The sequence below is a fragment of the Meriones unguiculatus genome, chromosome 1 (genome assembly GCF_030254825.1).
Source record: "Meriones unguiculatus strain TT.TT164.6M chromosome 1, Bangor_MerUng_6.1, whole genome shotgun sequence".
Classification (NCBI taxonomy): domain Eukaryota; kingdom Metazoa; phylum Chordata; class Mammalia; order Rodentia; family Muridae; genus Meriones; species Meriones unguiculatus.
The window spans coordinates 51,488,949-51,512,746 of NC_083349.1; the positions used below are offsets into that span (position 1 = coordinate 51,488,949).

The 23,798-nt window shown below is 42.3% G+C and overlaps 1 protein-coding gene across 3 annotated transcripts in view; it reads right to left on the bottom strand.

Moving 5' to 3' along the window:
* Positions 1-384: 384 nt before the first annotated feature.
* Positions 385-23,798, bottom strand: part of Htr7 (5-hydroxytryptamine receptor 7) — a 79,657-nt gene continuing 56,243 nt past the window's right edge. For 2 of the 3 annotated variants that reach the window (XM_060388563.1, XM_060388564.1), the window contains exons 2-4: positions 11,047-11,802; positions 6,188-6,284; positions 385-2,275 (exon numbers count right to left, since the gene is read on the bottom strand). In XM_060388563.1, coding sequence (XP_060244546.1) covers positions 2,264-2,275; positions 6,188-6,284; positions 11,047-11,802 — 865 coding nt within the window. In that variant the 3' untranslated portion in view covers positions 385-2,263. The remainder of the gene's footprint in view (positions 2,276-6,187; positions 6,285-11,046; positions 11,803-23,798) is intronic. The other variant, XM_021631261.2, reaches the window with a different exon arrangement.

Sequence of the window (23,798 nt, forward strand, 5' to 3'; positions counted from 1 at the left end):
CTACAACGGGGCAGAGTGCGACATTCAGGCATTAAGATCAGGAGGGATAAAGAAGTTGGTTTGAGTGGTAAAGGTAACAATAAAAAAAAAATTAAACAAATACAAAGTCTGAATCAATCCAGCTAACGAGCCATAAGGTCCTGCCTTATGCTGCAAGAAAGAAAACCATCACTTCCAGCAACCAGCCACAGTGCTCCGTTCTGCACTGATGATCTGACGTATGGCCGCTAGGATCCTGGTGGCAAGTTCCTTAAGGTAAAGACTACACCACTCCCATCCCTGCCCTCTCGGCACTGCCAATCCCAACTGGAGCAAGAGACCTGTATTTATTAATTCAAGAAACCAACACTCATTGATTTAAAATATAAAAATTACCTAATGGATGAATTTCTACTTTGGAGTATAATTTAGTACATAGCTGTCTCAATGACTTTCTAGGATTTTTTTTTTTTTGAGAGTGTCTCCAGATATAAACTCTGACTGCCTTCAACTTGAGATCCTCCTGCCTCTGCTTCCTGTGTGTTCGCACTACAGGGGTGCACCGCCACTCCCGAGCTACCTGTTAGGGTTTTAGCAAGCGCAAGCCCAGAGTTCACCCCCTGCCATCCTTCAGAGCGCACCATGGATGACATCAGACCTCTTATTAAGAACAGTTACTTAAGTTGCTTTATTCCAGCTACAAATAACCTTTATTTTGATGTAATGTAATAAAACATTTTCAAATTTAACAACATGTATCTGACATAATCATTATTTAAATTATGAATCTGAGTATATACGGTCACTTTAGCAAATCTGTGGCTCAGGAATTTGTACACACTTTGTCTGAAAGGGCAGTGCCTACCTCCCCTTCACAGCAAAGGGGCCCTTCCCTGTGTCTCACAATAAACATCAGTGACATTGGAAAGAAGTCCATAATCCATGTTGGAACTCCATTTGATCCTGTGAGAGGAAGTCTTCTTACTTGTAGGAAAATAGTGTTCTCTTTCAGTTCTCTTTTATCAAATAAAAGTTTGCATTCATGCCCCCCCTTTGTGACATGGGTATTCTTCTGGTCTATGACTTTCCATCTCCTTCACCCAGACTACAACACAGTATCATTTAAAAGATACCATCCACAAAGGAACCTTTTCTGCTTCCTGACCTGTCCTTAATGTCGACCGTTTTTATTGGGGGGGGGGGAGGAGTTTAGAGGACAGAATTCATCAGGCACACATTTGATTCAAGATACAGAGAACATGGAGACAAATTCTTTACATGGAACAGAATGGTGTTCTAGAGTGTTCACAACGGGGGTCCAGGTGACCTCCAATTCACACAATTCAAACAGTCCAGTTGGATGAACATGTGTAGGCTGTCTCCGGAAGCACCGCAACTCCTTCCTCATAGTACACAGTTATGGACCAGCCCCGTGGCCTCCTCGCGCTCTTGCAGAAGATGACAGTAAACAACATGCCAAGAATCATGTTAATATACAGTGCAGTTAGGTGGTGGTCACTCTTCTCCGGTTACCCTCCTCTCTCAGGAGCCTTCAGGAGTGTGAGTGCAAGCAAAAGCTCTATTCAGGTTTTCTGCCTCTCTCCATCCTGAGATCTGTTCCTGAGATACACCATAATGATAAGGGGTTTAACAGTGGACGCACACTGGTGGGAGGTCGCAGGGACCCTGCAGAAAAGCCAAAGTATTCAACAGAAGCTTTGAACAAACACTGCTCTGGGGAATCATGTGTTAGCTGATGACTGGTTTCGGTTTCCTAACATGGACATGCAACACATTCAACATTATGCTTGGCTGCAGTTTGCTCGGAAAGACACCCTTCCGTCATACCACAAGATGCACTCTGTCTCATGAAATGGTTCCTGAAGAGTTACCACAAAGCCTAGACTGGAAGCATGGGAATTGTGCGTTAGGATCTTCCCCCCACTCACATGGATGTGGACTTGTGGAAAGCACCTGGAACTGCTTCCCTCCCGGAACCCAGCTCTGTAGTGTGCTTACCGCTGAGATGACTGGCTGGCTGACACTGAGAACTATTTTCATTTAAACACAATATCACTGATCCACGGGAAAAAGGAGAGGGGTTGCCATCTCCCCCAAGACACACTTTGTACAACAGATCATCCCTCGTTACATTCCAGCTAAGAAGACAGAAGCTATGTTCCATTTTGCAGTCAATGACTTCGTTGTTTCCACCTTTTTTGCATTGTTTCATCTCCACTGTTCCACTCTGTGTCATGTATCATGGACTTTTTTTCTACAGTTGTCAGAGTTTTGTCTATAAAAGAGAGAAAGACAAGAAAATTAGCCGGACCATAAGCGTGCATTTTCATTTTGTAGTAGGTGAATTTTTATTTTTTCGGCAGTCGGTGATTTCAATCATTGGTAACTTGCAAGGTTTCATGATCATCTCTAATGCGGAAGAAATTGTAATATGTCTCTTTTTATAAATGTCAAAAGCTCTGTAAGTTACCGATCCTGAAATATATTTGAGAATGAGCCCCAAATAACTCATTTAGGAATCCATTACAATACAGATGTATCCAAATGGTTTTGCTTTCAAAAAATCTTAAAATCTCTACAAAATAGCAAAACCTTTTCCCTACTTGAAAATAATGACAGTTGAAATAATAATGCCAGTATGAAAATAGAGGTGGCAATATCGGGGCTGGAAAGAGTTAAGCAAGGGGGAAGGGGAAGGGATGAAGGGAAGCTAAGAGCAAACTAAAGATGTGTGAAAGAGCCAAAAAGAAAACCTATTTTGTAAGCTAAACTAAAATACAATTTTAAAAAAGATTTTGAAGAAAGGTACCCTGCATGGTTGGAAAAAGCTGTTCCAAGAAGCTGTAAGTTGTTAAATAAAAATCCCAGTACCTGGTATAGGATACATCCCTGTGAGGTTTTGGTCAGAGAGGCTTAAGAGATCCCAAAACAATATAGACTACTGTCATTTATGTGGTTGCTTTTCAAAACTAAATGATAAGGCTGGGTTGAAGACACCACACATACTTTGCTCAAATCAAACTGAAACTGACCTGAAAACTTCCTGCTGATGGCTAGCTTTCTTACTGCCAGAGATACTACGCAAGTCTTCTGATACAGAAAAGTCATCAACAGTCTTACTTAGTTATGAACCCTTCATTCTACAGGAACTACCTACCAAACAAATGTGCCAGTTCTGTAATAGTGGCATGATGGTTGTAGGGATAACCAACCACCTTCTGGTTGGATTTGCGCTATATGAGGGAATGCATACCCCATATGATAGACCTGATCAAAGACTGATAGCTTGGGAAGTCATAGGATCTAGCTGCTATTATTATCCTGGTAAATGGACATGGTTTCAAACTTTCTTTTAAATATTTATGTTTACACCAATATATATACATGCTACTCTCAGCCTGGGTCAGAGAAGCTTTTGTTTTTGGTGGACAGTGGTTAAGCAGAGACTCATAATCACTCAAAGCACTGGGAATAGCTGATCACTAAAATGCTCGGCCCTAAGTGACACACCTATGTCATTCTGGCTAAGAATGGAAGAAGAGGGAGAAGGGGGATATATAGCAGAAAGATGGGAAAGGGCTAGCCTCAGGACACAGCACAGACACTACATTTGTGAACTCATACAAGTGGTATTCATCTGCACAGGACTGGGACCATCAGTTTCCCATTAGAGGGAGGTCGTGAGGTTCAATGGTTTCTGGGGGGAGCTGTCATATTCCTCAGTTGTACAGCCACCGGAAAGATGCCCTTTCTCAAGTAAGCAACCCCTTACTCATGCTCAAAAAAGCAATACTAAATGTAGTGGATCACACACACACACACACACACACACACACACACACACACACCAAAAATGAAAGTGGGTGGGTGGGAGACTTAAAAAGAAGAATGCATTTGTCAGAAGGGGACGATGGTTTAAGAAAAAATAAGGAGGGCATGATCGAAGTTCAGAGTACGTTCTCTCTCTCTCTCTCTCTCTCTCTCTCTCTCTCTCTTCTCTCTCTCTCGACTGTATTACTTCCACTGAGAACTATCACTCCTTTCCAAGCTAAAAAGATGTGGCCTAATAACTGACCTTACACAGAAACTGGAATCCTGCTACCCTCAAGGCCTGTGTTCTTGACTCACAAAAGTGTCCGGGCCATAGAGAAGTTTAAGCCAAAGGCTGAGAATGTATCCATTCTCCTGGCACAGATCCAGCTCCCACACTGCCATACTTTCTCAGGCCTTGACTTAATACACGTGCAGTGTTTAGGCACTGTGCTAGGCAGTCACAGGTCCGGAGCTATGTTTCTTACTTGGCCTCCCTGCCACACTTAAAGTGGCCCTAGGTCTCAATCCATTTATCTGCAGTTCTCCTCTCAGGCCAGTCCTTCATCTTAGTGCAGCAATGCCTGAATTTTCCTGCAATAGACTCCATACTCCATAAGACACAGTCTCTGGCATTGACCCTCAACCTCATACAACAGTACCCGGGAACAATTGCTGTACTTCAACTGAGTCCCAGTTTCACGGGTTTCTTGGAGTCAAGACTGGGAATAAGCTATATCCTCAACTAATGATGCTCCAGAAACACTTCTAGCCTGGACCTTTGGTTCTTCACACCTAGTGAAAGTAGCACACCCAGTATCCTTTATCTCAGTTTTGCTCCCACCTAAGTTCCTAAGCTCTGCTTAATTTCTCCCCAGTCCAGCACCAGCTCCAGAGTCCATCTTCCTTATCCCCCACCTGTTAGCCACAGTGATGATGTAAGGATTCCTGGTTCCAGACTTGTTGGGTACCATCAGCCTCTCGACTGTCAATGACACCTTCCTGGTGCAGTTCTCCTCCCCCTCCCCCAGGCAGAGGCCTCACACCTACGCTGGCTGTCTAGCACATACCCTTCCGACACTGGCAGGCTCTCCTTCCATCATGCCCCCCACAGCCTAGTGTCACTTCTGTCAAAAACCCACCTGACTCCCTGGGCTGACCCCAACCTACCCAACTTCCTGGCATCACTGAGGCCATGGTCCAGATCCCTTGCCCACCTCCATCCACAGCTGTTGCTGGACCGGACTGTCCCTCAGCACTGAACAACTCCTATCCTGTGCCCCCCCCCACATCTCTTCTTATTAAAAAAATGCTACCTTGATATCACTGCTTTCATGATTTCACCATGTAAATTATCTTTGTAAGAACATCCCCAAACTTTATTTTTATTATGTACTTTTCTCCTCTCTTAGAATTTGCATTAAGCTACCTGTATTTAATACCAATTAAGGGAAAAATGAAAACAAAAGAAAGGGCTAAAAGAGGGCTGGGCAAGGGCTGGGGCTCAGTGGACAAGTTTGTAGCATGTGTGAGTCCCCTGGTTTTGATCCTCAACACTGAATACAACACTGAATAGAACAACGCTTCTCCTACTTTAAGATACCTCAAGGTGAAACTGCATAACTGTAAAGCATGGAGCATAGAAGCTAATGTTATTACTAGTTGATTTAATATGGACAAAGCATTGAACTTGAACTTGGGGCAATTAATGGTGAAGAAAATATCGCTGAAAGGCCTTTAAAATGCCCAGGGAAGAGCAAACTCTTTGTTTGCTTTTGGCATTAAGGTACGGACCCATCACAGACACTCAGGGTTGCAGGGGCCTTGATTTTTTTTTTCCCCGATTTCCCCTGGGATGTACTTCACTTCATTTCTTTTAAATTACCCCTTTCCACAAAGAAAGCATGCAATCAGGTTGAATTCCAAAGCTGCAGCCTAAAGCCCGGAGCAGCAAATTGACAGAATTCATGGCAGAAACCCAAGGTTATTCTGCGATGAGTCACTGCTGAGAACCACTGCAATTGACGGGGATTATAAGAGGTTCTTTGAAGAGAAAGACAATACAGCCACCAAGGAGAAGAGGGGAGACGGAAAGGAAGAGCTGCTTCAAAACAATCCCATGATATTCTTTTAGAGCAAAGTATTTTAGAAAGTACTTCTCAGGGCTGTCCATAAAGGATGTCAAAGAACAAGTCCTCGCGACACAATACTTAAAAGCATTTTGTGGCAGTTCAAGTCCATGAGTAAAATCATTCAATTAAAGAGAAAGAAAGAATCCTTACTTATGTCACATTGCTTCATTTCTGTTATTACCTTTATTCAAAGACTCGGGGAAATAGTGAAAAGATTAAAATTGATAGTAGTGAGTTAAAATTACCAGTGCAACAGTATTCACAGCTTTTATCCCTGTGTTCATTCCGTTACCCCAAGGAAAATTCTCGAGTGCCTGCTGGACTCCTAAGGCTCTGGTTATGCTGATTAAGAAAATAGGAAGAAATTGGGTAAATATTCGAAAGTGACAACATACAATCTAGACCGTTCACACAGAAAAAGAAGGAAACTGAGTATGTGTAGGAGAAAAAATAATGGAGTCAAGAAGGCCAAGCAAGAAGCAAAAGTAATACAGACTCAAACTCAAACAGCTGGATGGGAAGAAACAGGCTGGAGAAACTATTTTCTAGTTTCCCAGAGTCCTTAGGGTGGCCACTAGATGGGTGAGGGAGTCTGGGAAAGGAGGAGGGCTCTAAGAAGTATTGCTCCTTTGCTCTGAGCTGTGGATTGGTTGTCTCTTCTCCTTTAGAGACCACGGTGACTGATTACATTTTCATTCAGACTGTGTAGAGTATAACCCCATGTGTCACCCAACCCAATAATAGCAAAGAACAAGTCAGAAAAACAAGGCTTCAAAGCACCATATGTCAAGTCAAACTAGTTAGCAGCTTTCCAGTTAGTGTTTGCCTAGATGTAACTGTGCAGTGTGGACCACATAGGTTCTCACTCTGGTTGAAAATGTCTTTTAAAATCAAGTGTCACTGACCTCAGCAGCACCTAAACCCACACGAGGGTGAACTTCCAAAGTTAAAGACTGTTCACAATCCCCTTTCCACCCCCGCCGTGCTTGGTGCTGTGTCTCATCCACAGAAAGCCCCCCAGTGTTTCTGGAAATACCAACGAGGGAACTCTACAACCTGTCAGTGGCCTCTACTCTGATGGCCCTATCCACTGGCTACAGAAGATATAGAGGACTTACTCCCATCTACAGAAGTCTCTGAACCTCTCACCTTACAGGTTGGGTAAGTCTTTTCTGTGGGAGGCAATTGTATGCAGTGTAGAGTAGCTGACAGCCTCTCTGACCTACACCTCGTAGATGGCAGTTTACAGCCAGACACACTCCAGTTAGGACAACCAAAAGTATCTCCAGACATCACCAACCATCTCCAGAAGAGGAGGCAAAAATTCCTCTGAATTGAGAATCTGTTGCCTATCCCTAAAGCCCAAATTCTTGGGGCTGGGGTACATCATTAGTAACACTTTTTACGTCATTTCTACTCTGATCTCTAACTGTTTCCTCCCTCTAGAGTCTAGGTCTGATCTTTGCATAAGCTCCTACCTTGGTGGCCCTATATATTTTATCTGGAATGACCCTGCTGTTCACGGTTATAAATACTTTGACTAGCCTCAAAAATGCGCCTTCCAGGAAGTCTTCTCTGATTGGTGTAAGCACTGGCTACATTCCCTTCTCCTTTGACTAAGATGGTTTCCTACCTGTGACTTTCATCGTTAAAAACCAAGGCTGAGTGTTCATGTGCTATGATGGATTCAGGCTATTATAATGAAATATCATAAAGTGGTAGTTTATGAGCGTATTCTTCATTTATAGAGACCAGAAAGTCCATAACTAACTGAATTTGGTGTCTGGTGAGGCTCTGTCTCCCTTATAAGCCAGCTCCCTCTGTTTCCTTTTAGAAGGACTTTCATCCTACTTATGACAGCTCTGCCTTCATGAATCAGTCACCCCACAGAGTCCCCATTGCTGCAGTAGAGTCTGTATTTCAACACATAAATTTGGGGAAAAGACAAACGTTCAGATCACAAAAGGTTACATAAATACTTTTTATATAAAAATACATGCACAGCAGCAAGAATGATGTCATGTTTTATGTACCCTCCATAGTGGGTGACAGTCATACAAAAAAAAAAAACTGAAAATGAATCTTCTAACATTGGTGCTAACAACAAAACTGCCCAGTTTAGAGTTCAAAAATAGCGGCTGTGTGATCTCTACACAATAGTACTCAAAGTAAAGACATTCTAAAGTTGTTTGATATTTTTAGGCCCACAGTCTTAACTGATTTGCATATCCTACATGGTTATAAATTCAAACTGAGAGAGATGTAATTAGGCATAGTAATTCTTTCTTAAATCAAGGGACAACAGACTATTTCCTGTGAGCCAAATCCAGCTGGCCATCCCTTCTGTAAATTAAGTTTTGTTGGTACATACCCGTGTCCTCCTGTTTACTTAAGTGGATGACAATGGCGGAGGGGAGTAGTTTCAATAGAACCTTATGGTTTTCAAAGCTCAAAACACTGCTGTTTGATTCCTCACCACATAGGTTGGCTGGCCCTTGTCTGGGATTAACAAGAAACAACACCCAAGCCTCCACACTAGCTGAGGACAGGCAAGCATCCTCGTGCTTTATCTGACTGATTTATTTTTTACAAAGGGTACAGTAGCATGAAACTAAAAGCACTTGTGCACACGGGCTTCCTGGGCTGAAATCCAACTCTATCAATCTCCTCTGAAGGACCATGGGGAAACGACTTGATCTCGCCAAGCTCTTGTTTTATATCTTCAAAGTGGAAATGGAGAAAACTATTCCATCATACAATTTTGAAGATTTGGTGTTCCCAGTGTAGTGGCTGAGAATGAATCCTCAGTCAGTGTGGGCTATTATTATTTCAAACAGAAAACCTGTTTGTGTCACACTTTTTTTAATTACCATTCTTATGCCTTAATTATCAGTGAATTTATTACCTACACTAATCAGTAAAATTATCCTCAGTCTCTCAGAGGCCTGTAAGTAGATGATCAGGACATCTACCGAATGGGACCTCCTGCCACCAGCCTCGCACTGTTGTCTGCCTTTCTCACCATTCCCAAAGACTTCCCTCAAACACATTCCGCACTGTGTTACTCCTGACCATAATAGGTTACCCATCAAATCCCTCGCTCTCTCCTACTCACTAATGCAAAACTATTTTGTCAAGAAATCTATAGCGGTCATCAGTTCACCTTAAAACCACCCAATCCAAGCCTGAGAACTCTTCTGAGTGGCCCACCTTCGTTTCCCGCATCTGAGAAATTACTAGGATTCTGGGAGGATGTGACCCTCCCACCATACAGTGTATCTAACAAACTCATCTCACCCGGAGTCAGGACGGCATCCTAGCTGTCCTCACAGCAATCTGTTATCTGCTGTTCCTAGCTCCAGCATGCAGAAGCTCTTCACTGTCTCAGACAACGCAGCTGACAAAGAGATTAAGGCTGTATGCACTGACATGATTCATTCCACATCTATGTGATCATAAGCAAATTATCATACATCCATTACCCTTGAGCCACAAGTTAATCCCCTGAAAACTGGGTTGAAGAGCAGATACGGCCGTTGATATTCTATAACTGCCAGGCACTGGAGTAGGTTATGCAAACACAAATCTAAGGCATACCTCCTCCCCTAAGAATATTGAAGTCAGGGGAGTGGGGTGGATATTCATTCAGAGGGATCACACAGATTTTGAAAGTCTCTGGGGGTGGCTCGTAGTGAGTATTCCAGAGCCTGATCTCACATGCTACTTTTTAAATGCTGCCTTTTGTATTGTGAACCATTTCATATGTACAACACAGACTACTACAGCCAGCTCAAGAACAAGAATAGCTTTTCTCTAACAACTTTCCATCCTAAGACAAACACATACTAGCATTTGGAAGACACTGCGGGTCTGGGATTGAGGTTTTGTGCTATCTAGACTTAGTTGTGATACAAGTGTAGGACATGTCACGTCACTCTCCCAGGCAAGAAGACAGAGAAGGTCCCTCCAAGTACAACCCTCTCTACCTTCTCTGCTCTTATTCTTTCCTATTCCCATTTCTCAGTCCACAGGAGTATCTCCTCCACCAGGATCTTCTATGATCTTATCCCAAGTTTCTTTTCTCTCAATTGTCAAATCTCCTCTACATAATTTTTTTTCTTTAAAAAAAAAAATAGTCTGGGGGCTGGAGAGATGGCTCAGAGTTTAAGAGCTCTGGATGCTATCTCAGACGTCCTGAGTTCATTTCCCAGCAACCACATGGTGACTCACAACCATCTAGAATGAGATATGGGGCCCTCTTCTGGCCTGCAGGCATACACCCAGGCAGAATACTGTCTACGAATCCTGTACACATAATAAATAAATAAATCTTTTTTTAAAGGTCTGCATTTTCCCTGTTCAGCACCCTACCATCTTGCCTCCCCCCTCTGTAACAATGCCAAATTTATTAATTCGTAAGTTAATTGTGAAACTCCCAAGTCCTTATCACCATCAGCCCTTTGTAGTATGTTTTCAGATCTCTACTCCCATTGTTCCCCGGAGTGTCAGGAACTTGTCCCAGACAGTGTCAAAAACTGGACAGCTTCAGCAGGAATCAGCTCTTGGCTACAAAGACAGGAAGCACTTCTTATAGCTCAGTGGCTGTTAGCGCCTTTTCCTAGTGTGTCATCTCCTAGTTGGATGCAGTTCCGTATCGGAAAAATCACATCTGTTTCCTTCTTCAAAAGAGGCATCTCTCTGGGAACTGTGAGGTCACCCAAAACGCTTCACCACATGGAAGTACAAAAGCATTGTAAATGGCATTGTCATAGGAATGCAGATACACCGACAGACATAGTTGGGATGTTATTGGTGATGAAAGAAACGGAGAATATTACCTTCCGGGTCACCAGTTACATGAACTGAAACTAACCAGCAGACCAGTCACCTCTTGCCAGTCAAATATCTACCTGTCTTGGGGCGTTTTTTTTTTTTTTTTTAACCTTATCCTGAGTGAATGGAAAGTATTCTAAATTCACACCTGATGTCTGCTAAAAATAAGCCAGCCCCCTGATTGGGGAGGCTTTACCCAGCATTCAAGAAGCGCCGTGAGAGGGGGCGTGGGGGATAGTTAAATGGATATGGTAGTGATAAATGACCTTACAGCACAAACTCCGCTCTCTCGGGCCTCTCGGCAAGTTTCAGGGCCTCGTGCATGCCCGCGGCAGAGAGCTTCCGGTTGATATTCCGGTACTGACACTGGAGCAGGCTGCGGTAAGTGGTCCTCAGGTCCCGGTTGAAGAAGGCATATATGAAAGGGTTAATGAGAGAGTTTGCATAGCCCAGCCACAGACATGTCCTCTCCACCCACAGCGGGATGCAGCTGCACGAGGTGCCGCAGATGAAGGGCCTGGCCGTGGACAGGAGGAAAAACGGCAGCCAGCACACGGTGAAGGCACCCACGATGATCCCCAAGGTGGTGGCTGCTTTCTGTTCCCTCTTGAAGATGGAGATGTTTTTCCTTTCGTGTTTGAGCAGTCTTGAAAGGTTCGCACACTCTTCCACCTCCTTCTGGAGCTTCACCACACCGTTCAGGGAGATGACGCTCTCGGGCTGCACGCGCGGGAAACCCGGGAACTTGTGTTTGGCCGCGCTCTTCCTGGCGGCCTTGTAAATCTGATAGTACATGAACAGCATGACCGACATGGGGATGTAAAACGCCACTGCGGTGGAGTAGATCGTGTAGCCAAAATCCTGGCTGATCAAGCACACTTTGTCATCGTTCACATTCTGGGCCCATCCAAAGAGCGGAGGTAAGGTGATGGAGGCGGAGAGAAGCCAGACCGACAGAATCATTTTGGCCATGCATTTCCCATTCTGCCTCACAGGGTACGTGAGGGGCCTCGTGATCCCAAGGTACCTAGTGGAGAGACGGAAAGATAAGAACTGAATACAAGCATCACTGGCTACCCATGGAGGGCTACCAGCCAGGCCCTAGTAGCAACCCTCACAACAGCCCAGCAGAACTGTTACTTCCATTTTGCAGGAAGGTAAAGTGAGGCTCTGCTAGCTGACCTGTTTTATTCCATGTCGTACAGTCATACCGAAGCACTGCCAAGTGTCAAGGGCCGGATGACGAAGTTTGCCCATGTTTTTACTTACACCTTGTAGATTCTCACAGTCTAGGCAGCCAAGGAGGCAAAGATGAATTGCCTGCTCTTTCCCCATGAACATCACCGTTAATACCAGCCAGGGACAAGACGGCACTCCTCATGGATTGGTCAGCTTGCTCTTATACCCTCACTCATCTCCACAGTCTTAATTCTGGATAGCTTTTAGTGCCTTCCAATGCCCCTTTTGCTGTGGCGAGGAGGTACACCGCCCCTAAGATCACAGAGTTGTGGGCAGATTTAAGGACTCTTAGAATTTGGATACGGAAGTAGAAAGTGTTTTTGATTTTTTGTTTTTGTTTTTGTTTTTTTTATTGCCATAAAATTCTTCCAAAACAGCAACACCAGAAGAACATTCTTTGAAGTGAAAAGCAGCTTGGCTTGTGCTCCAGTTCTGAGATGGAACACAAGAGACAGTTCTCATGAACAGGAGGCGAAGCCAGCGTCTTCCCTGTGCGTGCTTCCAAAGACATAACGAATAGGCCTGCCTTCCTTTTATCAGGGATTAACAACGCCAAAAGGACAGGGCTGTCAGACAGACAAAAACATACGCGGTGAGATGTTTGGCTAAAGGCTTAATATTTGTTCATTTGGAATTTCTCTCTGTATATTTAATGGCCTTGAGAATAGCTTGTCATTCTGGTGGGGTTTGCTTTCTGTTATGCATACAGAAGATACACCACTGAAGCACATAAGAAAGCAAGAGTTTCTAGCTTACCAACCAACAGCTCTTTTTCTGGAAGTCCTCAGTAAGCAATTTTTAAAAGCTAACACCCCTAATGCTTAAGTTATCCCACAGAAGTTCAAAGCCATGCTCTTTTTTGATGAATATTAGCATTGCTATGTCGTTTACAAAGGAGGGATGCAGTAAAAATGAACAAGTCAGATTTATTTATTCACCATGAATATCTTTCTCTTTATTCCTTCAACAAGGACAAGCATTTCTGAAATTGGCTCTAAGGTCTCCAAACACCAGAAGTGTTCAAATTCTTTATTTGAATGTCACATAACCTACACACACACACACACACACACACACACACACTGACTTAAATCATGTTTAGATGATATAAGATCTAGTAGGATATAAACACTACGTAGATAGTTCCTGTAGTGTATTGAGAATCTTGTCAGAAGGACAAGGCTGTGTTCAGGACAGATAGAATCATCCATCATAGGCCTAACCACTCGGCATGTAAGCTGTGGCTGACTGTAACTACCAATGGAGTTATCACAACACAAAGGTTTATCATATTAATGGAGCTATTTCTACATGCCAGAAATTTCTTAAATATTGAGGATACAGCAATAAATCAAAGAGACAAGAATCTTTGAAAGCAGCACAAAGTGAAATCCTAAAGGGCAGAGAGAAGGGACACAGCCACTGTAAGTAGAAAGGGACATAGGTGTTCATCGAATTGTTTACTCATTTCACAAGCTTTGCCTTCCCCATTCATGGTAAGAATTACCCATAACCATGGGCTTATCAGCTGAAGTTAGGACCATGCTTTGTCACCTAGAAGAAGAAAAAAAAAAAAAAAAAAAGACAGAGGAGAAGCACCCTCCCCAGACACTCGCAGGCCAGCATGACCCAAAGAAAGAGATTCAAGTGCCTGCTGCAGAAGCCACTAAGATTGGCAAATATTTGGTAGGAGAGGTGGGAAAGACGTACATGGTGCAGAGAAGGGAGAGAAAGCAAAGCCAAAGGGTTCATATGCAGTATGGGAAGGTGGAACTGGAGACTCAACGGTGGTGAGGAATAGGCAGACGTGAGGAGCCTGCATAACCATCTTAGGCCGCGGTGAGGTCCTGGCTCAAGCTGCTGCCAAGGGCCAGGTCCACGGTCCTGCTGCAGCTGGGGTCTGAGTCAATGTCTGTGTGCCAAGGTACCACCAAAGGCCAAGTGAATGTCCATGGTCTGGGCTGCCCCTGGAAACCATGGGGATGTCTGAGGGTCATGCTGTTGCCGAGAGCCATGTTTGGGTCCATGGTCCTATCAAAGCAGAGGTCTGTGTTGATGTCCCTGGCCCATGTTACCACCAAAGGCCATGCAAAGGTCCCCGATCTGGACTGCTATCTGAGGCACTTGTGCTGAGCTATTCCCACCCCTTGCTGGCCACTACACTCGAGAGATTTGGCATCACCCCTAGCCTGGGCAGCACAGTAGAGCTGCCCCTAGCCTGGGCAGCACAGTAGAGCGAAGGCCCAGGAGAGCTGGCCCGGTGGCATGCAGGCAAGGGAGCTGACCCTGACCCTTGTCAGCTGAGCCATTGTGTGAGCTAGCCAGGGCAGTAGAGGAGAGTGATATGAAATTCACAAAGAATCAATACAAAAATTTTTAAGGCAAAGGATGGTTTCCTAAGAAATCAAGAATAATGACAGTGTGGATAAATCAATCAAGGTACTCCTCTGAATGTGTCATTCCTTCTAGCTAGCTTTAATAGTGTTAGAAGGTCTTAGGAACACCAGCAGAGGGACAAATAGTCATCAGTCTTACCCATCTGTAAACTTTAAATATTAAATTTAAGTATTTAATTTAATTTAATGTTTAAATATTAATGACCAGCCTAGAAAAACATATGTTGGCATGAATGTAACCAACCACCTAATTGTATTCAGTGCCATCTCCACAAGTTGACATAACCTGGCATTGTTATTAGGGCCAGGAACCTGTAGTGAAGAGACTATTACCATTACTCTGCTAATTGGCATAATATTAAACTGACTCCAAATGATTTATACATATGCCCATAGGTCAGTGCATCACTCAGCCCTCATCACAGATGCTTCTTTCTGCAGTAGGTGGTGACTGACAGAGAAACCCAAGTCCCTATGAGACATCTATATTGCAATGTCTTTTCTCATGGATCAGAAATCATTACAGAATAGGCAGCATAAGAATTTGAAAAGCTGTTGGTGGCTGATGACACAAGGAAACGGTATCTTCCGGAACAGGAAGGATGTTGCACATAATGAATTTACAACAGTTGTGACAGCACGCACGCGAGCTGGGCAAGCTCCAGCCAGGCAGATTCCCCACTGTGGAGGTGGGAGGTGCTCACTTAGCCCCACCCCTAGCAAAGGGGCCAGTGGCAATTGACAGATGCGGAGACGGGGAGAGCCAGTTTTCCAGTATATCCACAAGTGGATCAGCCATGACCCAGGGGAAGGCCACACATAGCAGAATGTAGAGGCAGCACAATTTGGACTCCATGCGTTAAACAAAAAAGGGAGCACAGAGTTGAGTGGGGAGAGAGAGGAAGTAGATCTGGAAGGAGCTGGAGCAGAGAGTGAAATGATCAAAACACAGTGTGTTTGTGTTTCTGATCCATTATGACAGTGTGTCGGTTGCAGGCATATCATTCCTAATTAACACTTGAGGGCTGTAATTAGCAAACAGAAAATTCCCAAGCAGTTTTGTGAGAAAAGGATTTTTTAAAAAATATCTCTGTTATGTATTCATATTCCTATTGTGCTTGTGTGTAGTTTTATACACGTGTACTTACCTATTAGATAGTCTCTGTAGAAAATGTTTCTGGTTCTAGTTTGTTTTTGCATTTAGATTATATAAAAAAAACTATACAATAGCTGTAAAGGAAAATAAAGAGCTCTAATAAAATGCTTTACTCTGAAAAAATAAATAAAAGGCAAGAGGAATAAATGCGGAGAAGAAAGGGGAAAGAACCAGAAAGAAAGAATAAGTGGGAAAGGAAACTAAAAAGAGGAAAGGAAATATGAAGTAGAATTTGTTTTATGTGGCATTATCTCAGCCGCAGCTACGGAAACAAATTCTGGGGAAATGTTTTAAATAAAAAAACCGATGCCCCCAAAAAAGACCTTGGCACTGATGGGAGCCTCAAGATTAAGCTGATCTTGCCATAAAGCATAATGTAGTTGCTCTACTAAAATGTATATATGGGCCTGGCTTTAATTTAACCAGCCAGTACAATCTCAAAGCAGGGGTTCACCAAGAGCCAGAGCTATCAGTGGACCTGGGGAGGGGCATGGGAGGAGTTGACAGAGGGAGATTGAGAGGGAGTGAGGGAGAGGACTGCAGCTGGGATACAACGTGAATAAACTGTAATCAATAAAAAATAAATTAATTTTTAAAAATAAAAATAAATTTTAAAAAAGGGTCAAAGATCCAAGGTTAGCTCACATAGTTCCCCAGGTGACCAGCAGGTGGCAGCGACACGCCACCTTACATCTACTTATGGGGCGAGGGGTTTGAAAGTTGGTGGGTAAGAGGTGTGTATTCCGAGGAGGCAGTAGAATTGCTCTGGGCAAGAAGCTATATTTTATGTGAATGGCTGCAAAACTGAAAGTTAGCAATCCCGGAATTCACAAATTCTTAACCATCTACTTTAAGGCAATTCAAGTGTACCTCTGTTTTCTTCACATCACCCTTGCTGGGGCAAGGCACTATACCTAAAGCATAGCTGAAAACTCAGCCTTTCTCCTGTCTACACAAATAATACAGGATTCACAAATATTTGTCATCCGAAATTAACTAATGAAGTCCTAAGTGATACCTCAGCACACTACGCAATCTCCTAAGGACACCTACTCAGACGCGTTAGCCTCTTGACTACCGTGTTCGGGGGGGATGGAAGCCGGACCATAGTTACTCTGCCCTCGGTTTACAAATTATGTTCCGGCAACACTGTCATTTGACTGCCTTCTCTTACGCTCTTAAGCCACACCCTACAATAAAAAAATTTGTGTTTTGTTTTGTTTTTTTGTTTTGTTTTGTTTTTTTTAATTTCCCCCTGGATTCCACTTGGTGAAACCGTAGAAACTTAGAATCAATCGAAAGATAACGTATGCACTCCCCGAGTGTACCTTGAAGTGTCTGCATATGAAATAAACAAACAAGAATCAACAGCTTTTATGTTTGGGTGATTAAAGCACAAACATTATGAAGACGGTTAAGTCTTTAACAATCAAAGATTTTAAATATTAGTAAGCAGCATTAAAAATGGTCAAGATCTACATGAACAAACCCAGAATGCTATTGAAATCCATAAAAGAATACTTAACTCCATAAAGAAAATACTTTTCCCTTTGATGAGAATATCTGGTGCTATGAAAGTACCAATTTTCCTTTAACAAACTCATAAGTATCATACAGCCCCATTTGAACACATTCCAGGACTTGTGTTAATTTAGCCGAATGACTTCACAGTTTGAGTCAGTGTGTGAAAATGAACACATACTCTAAAAAGGAATAGCACAGTGATAGTTTTCTCGTTGAAGCCAGTATAAGAGCCGCAGAAATAAATTGTTCTTAGGCAAAAGTAACGCGGGCAAAGTACTGAGCCATGGCTCAAGGGTGGAGTTCTCACCGAGCATGCACGCACAGGGTCCTGGACTCAATCCCCGACTCCATAGAAACTAAGAACTACAACACAGTAGGTCCTGTGCATCACCGCTTCCAGGACTTTTTGGCTAAGAGCAGGTGTGATGTGTCTCATAAATTGGTTCAAATACATAGTGGGAGGAGGGAGGGCAATGTAAAAGGAGCCATTTTAAATCAGTAATAAAAGGTTAAGCATCCACGCATTCTGATAACTTACTAGCAAGCAGGGTAGAGGCAACACTTGCTTCTTTCACCTTATTAAATATAAATCCCAGGTAGGTCAAATATTATCGTGTCAAAAATTAAACTGTAGGACCACAATGAGAAAGTATATGAATTCCTTCACACTGCATGATGGAGTAACCTCGCCTAAAATACAAAATCTTGGACTGTAAATAATGCTTTTATGATTTTTTTTACTTTTTTATTTAAAATAAAAATTAACAAAACAGTGATGATGATGGCTGGAGAGATAACTCCACAACTAAGAGCAGTAGCTGCTCCCATAGAGGATCAAAATTTGGTTCCTAGGATCAAATTTGGTCATGTCAACTGGCTCACAACCACCTATAACCCACTTCTGGGGGATAGCACGCCCTCTTCTGGCCTCTGTGGGCACCTGCATGCACATGTGCAATACACACACACACACACCCACATCACACAACTACAAATGAATAAAAATAAACCTGGGAAATTAACAAGTGGCTTTTATTTAAATTTTAAAATCACTACAGGAACAACGAAACGTCAAACAACAAACATCTCCCAGCAGCTCTAGGACTTGCTGCAGGCCCAGGGGATACAGCAGTTCTGAACCAGAGTTGGCACATCTCTTGGACCTCATCAGAGGTCTTTCTTTATGCAGTGGGCAGCAGTTAACCCAGAACTGGCCAAGGTGCAAGTGACTGCAGAGTGTCCAGCCACAAAGGGGACGGTCATACCATTCCCTTCACCAAAGCTGAAGGACCATCATGGAAGAAGGGATGGATAGGTTTTAAGAGCCAGCGCCCAAGAAGAACCAGAACAAACAAGTGCATTCTGGACATGTCGGGGCCACTACCTGTGAGGTCACAGCAGCTCTTGTTGCCTGCATAAGACCTGAACAAGGTTAATCCAGTCAACATTCAAGAGTGAAGTAGGAAGTTTCATGAGGCCCCACCCCTAACTAAAGAGCAATGGGCAGTTACTGGCTTGGGAGGGGGAGCTAGTTTCCTGTAAGGATAGAGCTCCTGGTATGTTGAGCATGTTCCACTGGAAAGCCTGACACTCAAGAACATGGACAGCACAGACTGGAGTTGACGGGTTATTTTTAAGGGGACAGAAAGTTTGAGAGTAGGAATTAATGGGGATCAATACTGGAAGGGATAAGGGGAGAAGTTGAGGGTGAATAAAATCGAAATACATAGTGTGAAATTCTCACAGAAACAAAAATAGGTTTGAAAACAAGTAACAGTCAAATAAGAAATTTTGAATTCAAATGGCAATATCTCACTATTCACAGAACTCTCGCTGGTGAACAGAAACAACAAAAGACAATAAACTATTGAAGCAGTTGACCAAAGAGGAAGATACTAGTGGCCGACAAACACTTTCACGTATGTAAACTTTTATTTGTAATCAAAGAGAAGCAAATTTTGGCACGTGGCAGCATATACTCTGATATTTTTTTCCCAAGGCATAAGGAAGACAGAACTCATGCAGAACACCGAGGGAGTGGGAACCACTGTTCCGCACAGAAAGGCAGAAGGCAGCTTGTCGACTGAAGTGCATTCACACTGTGGCTCAGACACCAGTCTGTGAGGAATTTGTCTTGAGGTGGTCGTGCAAAACCAGAATGGCTACTTTATGCTAACAAATGATGGGGGGGGGGGGCGTGGTACCAAGTAACACCTTGACAAAAGATTAGATAAAGTAGTGTCTTTCACATGCCAGATGTGATGTCATCAGTGATCCCAAGGCATTGTGCAGGTATATATTCGATAACATGGAGACAAAAGAGGAGAGTGGATGAAGAACAGCACCCAGCCCTCAATAATGAGTAACAGATTACTATACCACACATTGGCCTTTTATGTACAGTTAGGTCTATGTTTATTTATGTGCATATACAGCCACACCAATGCACAGCAAATTGTCAATAGGAGTTTTATATGAGTTGTACAGGTTCTGATGGTTTTAAATTTTTCTTTATAGTGTTTACCCCTGAAGGCTTTTTAAAGTGAGCATATAAAAACGCTATTTTTCACTTTAATAACAAAATAAAATATTTAAGATGATTCTAACATCCCTAAATTACTTGAAGGAGTCTAACAACAGAGACAGTCTAGTACATAAAATCCTTTAAAGGTGGATAATTAAATCTTATATTGGTTTATTTGATTAGCATGTCAAAAGTACTTTATTACATTCACAGATTTGCACAGTGGAACTCATGAGTATTTGGAGTCTTATAATTAACTATATAAAGTAATATTGCTATTCAGGGAAGTATTTATTCAAATTATACATTCATTCTCCCCAAAGCTTGTATGGGATAAATTTTACTCTCAACATGGAGAATAAAAAATAGAAAAAAATCATAGATTAATTCTGAATGCTCCTTAATTATACACAGTTAATATTTATCACACTAACATTTAATTAGGACGCACAGTACTTGTGAAACCTTCAGAAGTAAACTTCAAAATGCATACGAATGTTAAATAAAATACAGTACATCTCAGAGACAAAGATGCCAAAGTAATATACAATTGAGAAATGTAAGCAACTAACAACAGGGGTTCAACTGAAGTAGGAGAATGAAAAAAAACCAGAGGATTAAAAAACTATAATCCACATGGAGAGGGATTGGGAACAAGCTAACTCCACTGCTTGCCTCCTGCTCTAGCTGTATAGAAATGTAGATAATGGCCCTTAATTAAACTGCTTCTCCTGCATTTCACTGCTGCGGAACAATATCAAAGAGTAAAAGCAATGAGTGGAACTGTTCTAAAGTAAGTTCACACGCTCAGAAAGCCTCTTCCACAGACTTTCTCCCTTGTGGGAAGGAAACCCCAGCCACTGTCGAGGTTCCCCAAACTGGTCAACATCTCAAGCAGCTTCTGAGTGTGGGGTTCTAAAGCCACCTTTCTCCTCCCAAGAAGTTCGAAGGTCCAGGAGCATCTGTGTACTTGGACTTGGCTACATGGAGTCTCCATTGCAGACACTGCTGGGGAGTCTCCCTCTGGGGGTTCACAGGCACTGTACCTCTGTTTTCTTCCTACATTCCATCTTAACTCTCAGTACGGCCTGATGAAATCATTGTTCCTAGTCTCAGTTGCCTCTGTGCAAGGACAGCACTAAATGAAACAGTCTTAGCTTTTATGTCTTACTCGGGTAGAGGGGCTCTGAGTGTGTATCACACACAGGGTTTTGTAAAACCGCTGACACAGTTCATAGTAAGAGATATAACAAACACATTTCCATATATAAATTAAAAGTGGTATGTATACATGTACACATGAAACTGAAATCAAATTCTCCAAAAACACCTATCATTATCATTACTATCTCCTCTCTTCTGTTCCACTCTATACTATTACAGACTTTTTAGTGCGTGTGTGTGCGTGCGTGCGTGTGTGTGTGTGTGTGTGTGTGTGTGTGTGTGTATGCAGTTCAGGTGTCTCTTTGATAATCGTCCACCTTGTCTTTTTGAGACAGGATCTCTCATTGAACCTGGCATTCACCAAATGACTTGACTGCTGATCAGCAGACTCTAGAGATCTGCCTCTCTGAGCCTCAGCAGCACTAGGGTTATAGACCTATGCTTGACTTTGTTACATGGGTGCTGGAGATCAGGTCCTCATTGTCTACACACCAGGTTCTTTACCAACTGAGGCATCTCCCAGCCCCTAGTTCATACTATGTAGAAACTGGTTCTTTTTCTTCTCTTTGCAGTGCTGGAATCAAGCCAAGAGTCTTGTACGTGAGAGCAAGTGCTCCACCATCGAGCAACATCCTCAGTACTTAAATGCTGATCTTAATGCGCAAAATTGATCTCATAACTAATATGAATCACGGCATAAAGTTGGAGAAGTAATAGTGTTCAATAATTATATGGAAAGATGTTCACCATCACATAGCAAGGGAGAAACACGCATAGATGGACCATAAGATGTCTTGCCTTTTAGAAGAACTAAAGATGATGATGATGATGATGATGATGACAACGACGATGGCTAAAGTCCATAATGTTCTGTTATGAAGCAATTACAGTTCTCATCTTCCACAGAAAGGAGGATCGCTTGATGCAGTAACTTTGAGAAACTGTTGGTGGGCCAAATCTGATTATACTACCTATAAAACTTAATAATATACATTCTATGATCCAGTAATCTTTCTGGATAAGGAATGACACTTACCCAAACTTTCAGCTGCAGGCACAAGAATATTTACAGAAGCACGATCGGCAACTGGCCCATACGAGGCTATCTTGTTCTACAACATTGAAGTGAACCACTTCCACAAGTACAGTGGGGCTACGGCTTGCAGCATACTGACAGGATGGGAGTCCGTGAAACAACGAGGACGGTCCACCTACAGCTTAGCCATCAACATTTGCCTCCCACAAACAATGCTGAGCAACAGCAGCCCAAATAAAATAAAGCATATACTTTAAAAGCGGGCAAAGCTAGTCTAAGGCGATGTCAACAGAATCAATTGGAGAAAAGGAGCTCGTGAACAGGTAGGGGGTAGATTAAGAAGTAGGAGTTCTGGAAAGTCCTATCTTTTTATCTGGAAATAATATACACATTTGTTCAGTTTTTTAAAATTAAATAGGATGCTCAGCTATGATTTGTGCAATGTTCTCAATGTATATATATAGTCTTATTTTTAATTAAAGGTTTAATTAATTTTTTAAAATCAACTTAAAAGTACACTAAACCTACCATTTGACATTAAACTACATGTTGATCTGTTCTATAAAACAATTATAGAATGATATTCCACTATTCTTTTTAAGCCATTTTACCCATGTTTCCAAGTTGCATTTATGATTTAGAGCAGTAAACACTCTAATCTTTTCCCTCAGTTACAAATATTAAGGAAGAGAAGCAAGCTGAAGAAAAAAAAATTGACAAAATCCAAGCAAGTATGGAAATAGAATAATAGTCTTCCTTTCTGAGAAAAATAAATTATTATAGAACAAGAAATAAGAGATTTTCAGAGATACTCAGATGAAATTAAAATAAAACAAATCACTTAAGTCTACAAACACTTTGCTGCAGAACCCGTCATCACTATTCAGTGGCTTAGACGCTGCCAGTGTATCTCACAGCTCTGAAAGGATCTAGGTCAGCTGAGTTCTCTACCCATGGTCTTACCAGGCTCAATCACGTTGGCCAGGGCTGAAGCGCTACAAAGCTGTGTCCTCTGCCAAGTACACACGGTTGTTGGCAGTTAACCTCCTTGCAGCTGCAGAGCTCAGGAAAGATACCTCTCCAAGGCCTCATGAGAACTCTGAATCTCTCTGGTCTTAGATCTTCCTTGAAAGGGGGCTCATCTGTTTGGATCACGTCCAGCAACACTCGAAGGAAAGGAATTATACCAAGCATGTGGGCTTTGGAAGGAGATGGTTGGAAGCCACCTTGAACTTCCACCTCATAAGATGACAGAAGCTAAGGACACAGTTTTCTTTTGATGGACTTAAACCAAAACCAACTCACTACCTACTCAATAAGACACAAGGATTGATTCCAACTGCACTTTACCTGAGGAAGTTGTTGGGCTTTTGTTTTTGTTTTTGTTTTGCTGTATTTTTAGCCAGTTCTATATTGCTCTTTCTTTATTTATATGATAGCTTTCAAAGGACTTTGAGGTCACTGAAGAAAGTCATGAAAATGAATAGTAGTGTAGAAGATTAATAGCAACCTTGAATTATGTTAATCATTTCAACTGTGTTACTGCTTACAATAAATTGAATTTTCCCAACTCAAAAATTTAATCTTTTATGTCTCGGGAAAAAAATTAGAAAGTCAAAACACTTACAACAAATAACAAAACAGACAAATGAAAAGAACTTTGCTTAAAATCTAGAAGTTTTGGGAAAGAAAACAATTCTGGGTTATGGCAGCATGGCTTTTAACCCAAACTTACCCAGAGAAACGGTATTGATAAAAGAAGTGAGTAAATTCCTTAAAATTTGCTTAATAGTGACGAGAGGGCTGGAGAGATGGTTCTGTGGTCAAGAGCACCAGCTGCTCTTCCAAAGTCCTGGGTTCAATTCCCAGCACCCATAGGGCAGCTCACAACTGTCTGTAGCTTCAGTTCCAGAGTATCAGTACCCTTATTCTGACATACTTGCAGTCAAAACACCAATGCATGTGAAATGAAAGAAAAATAAAT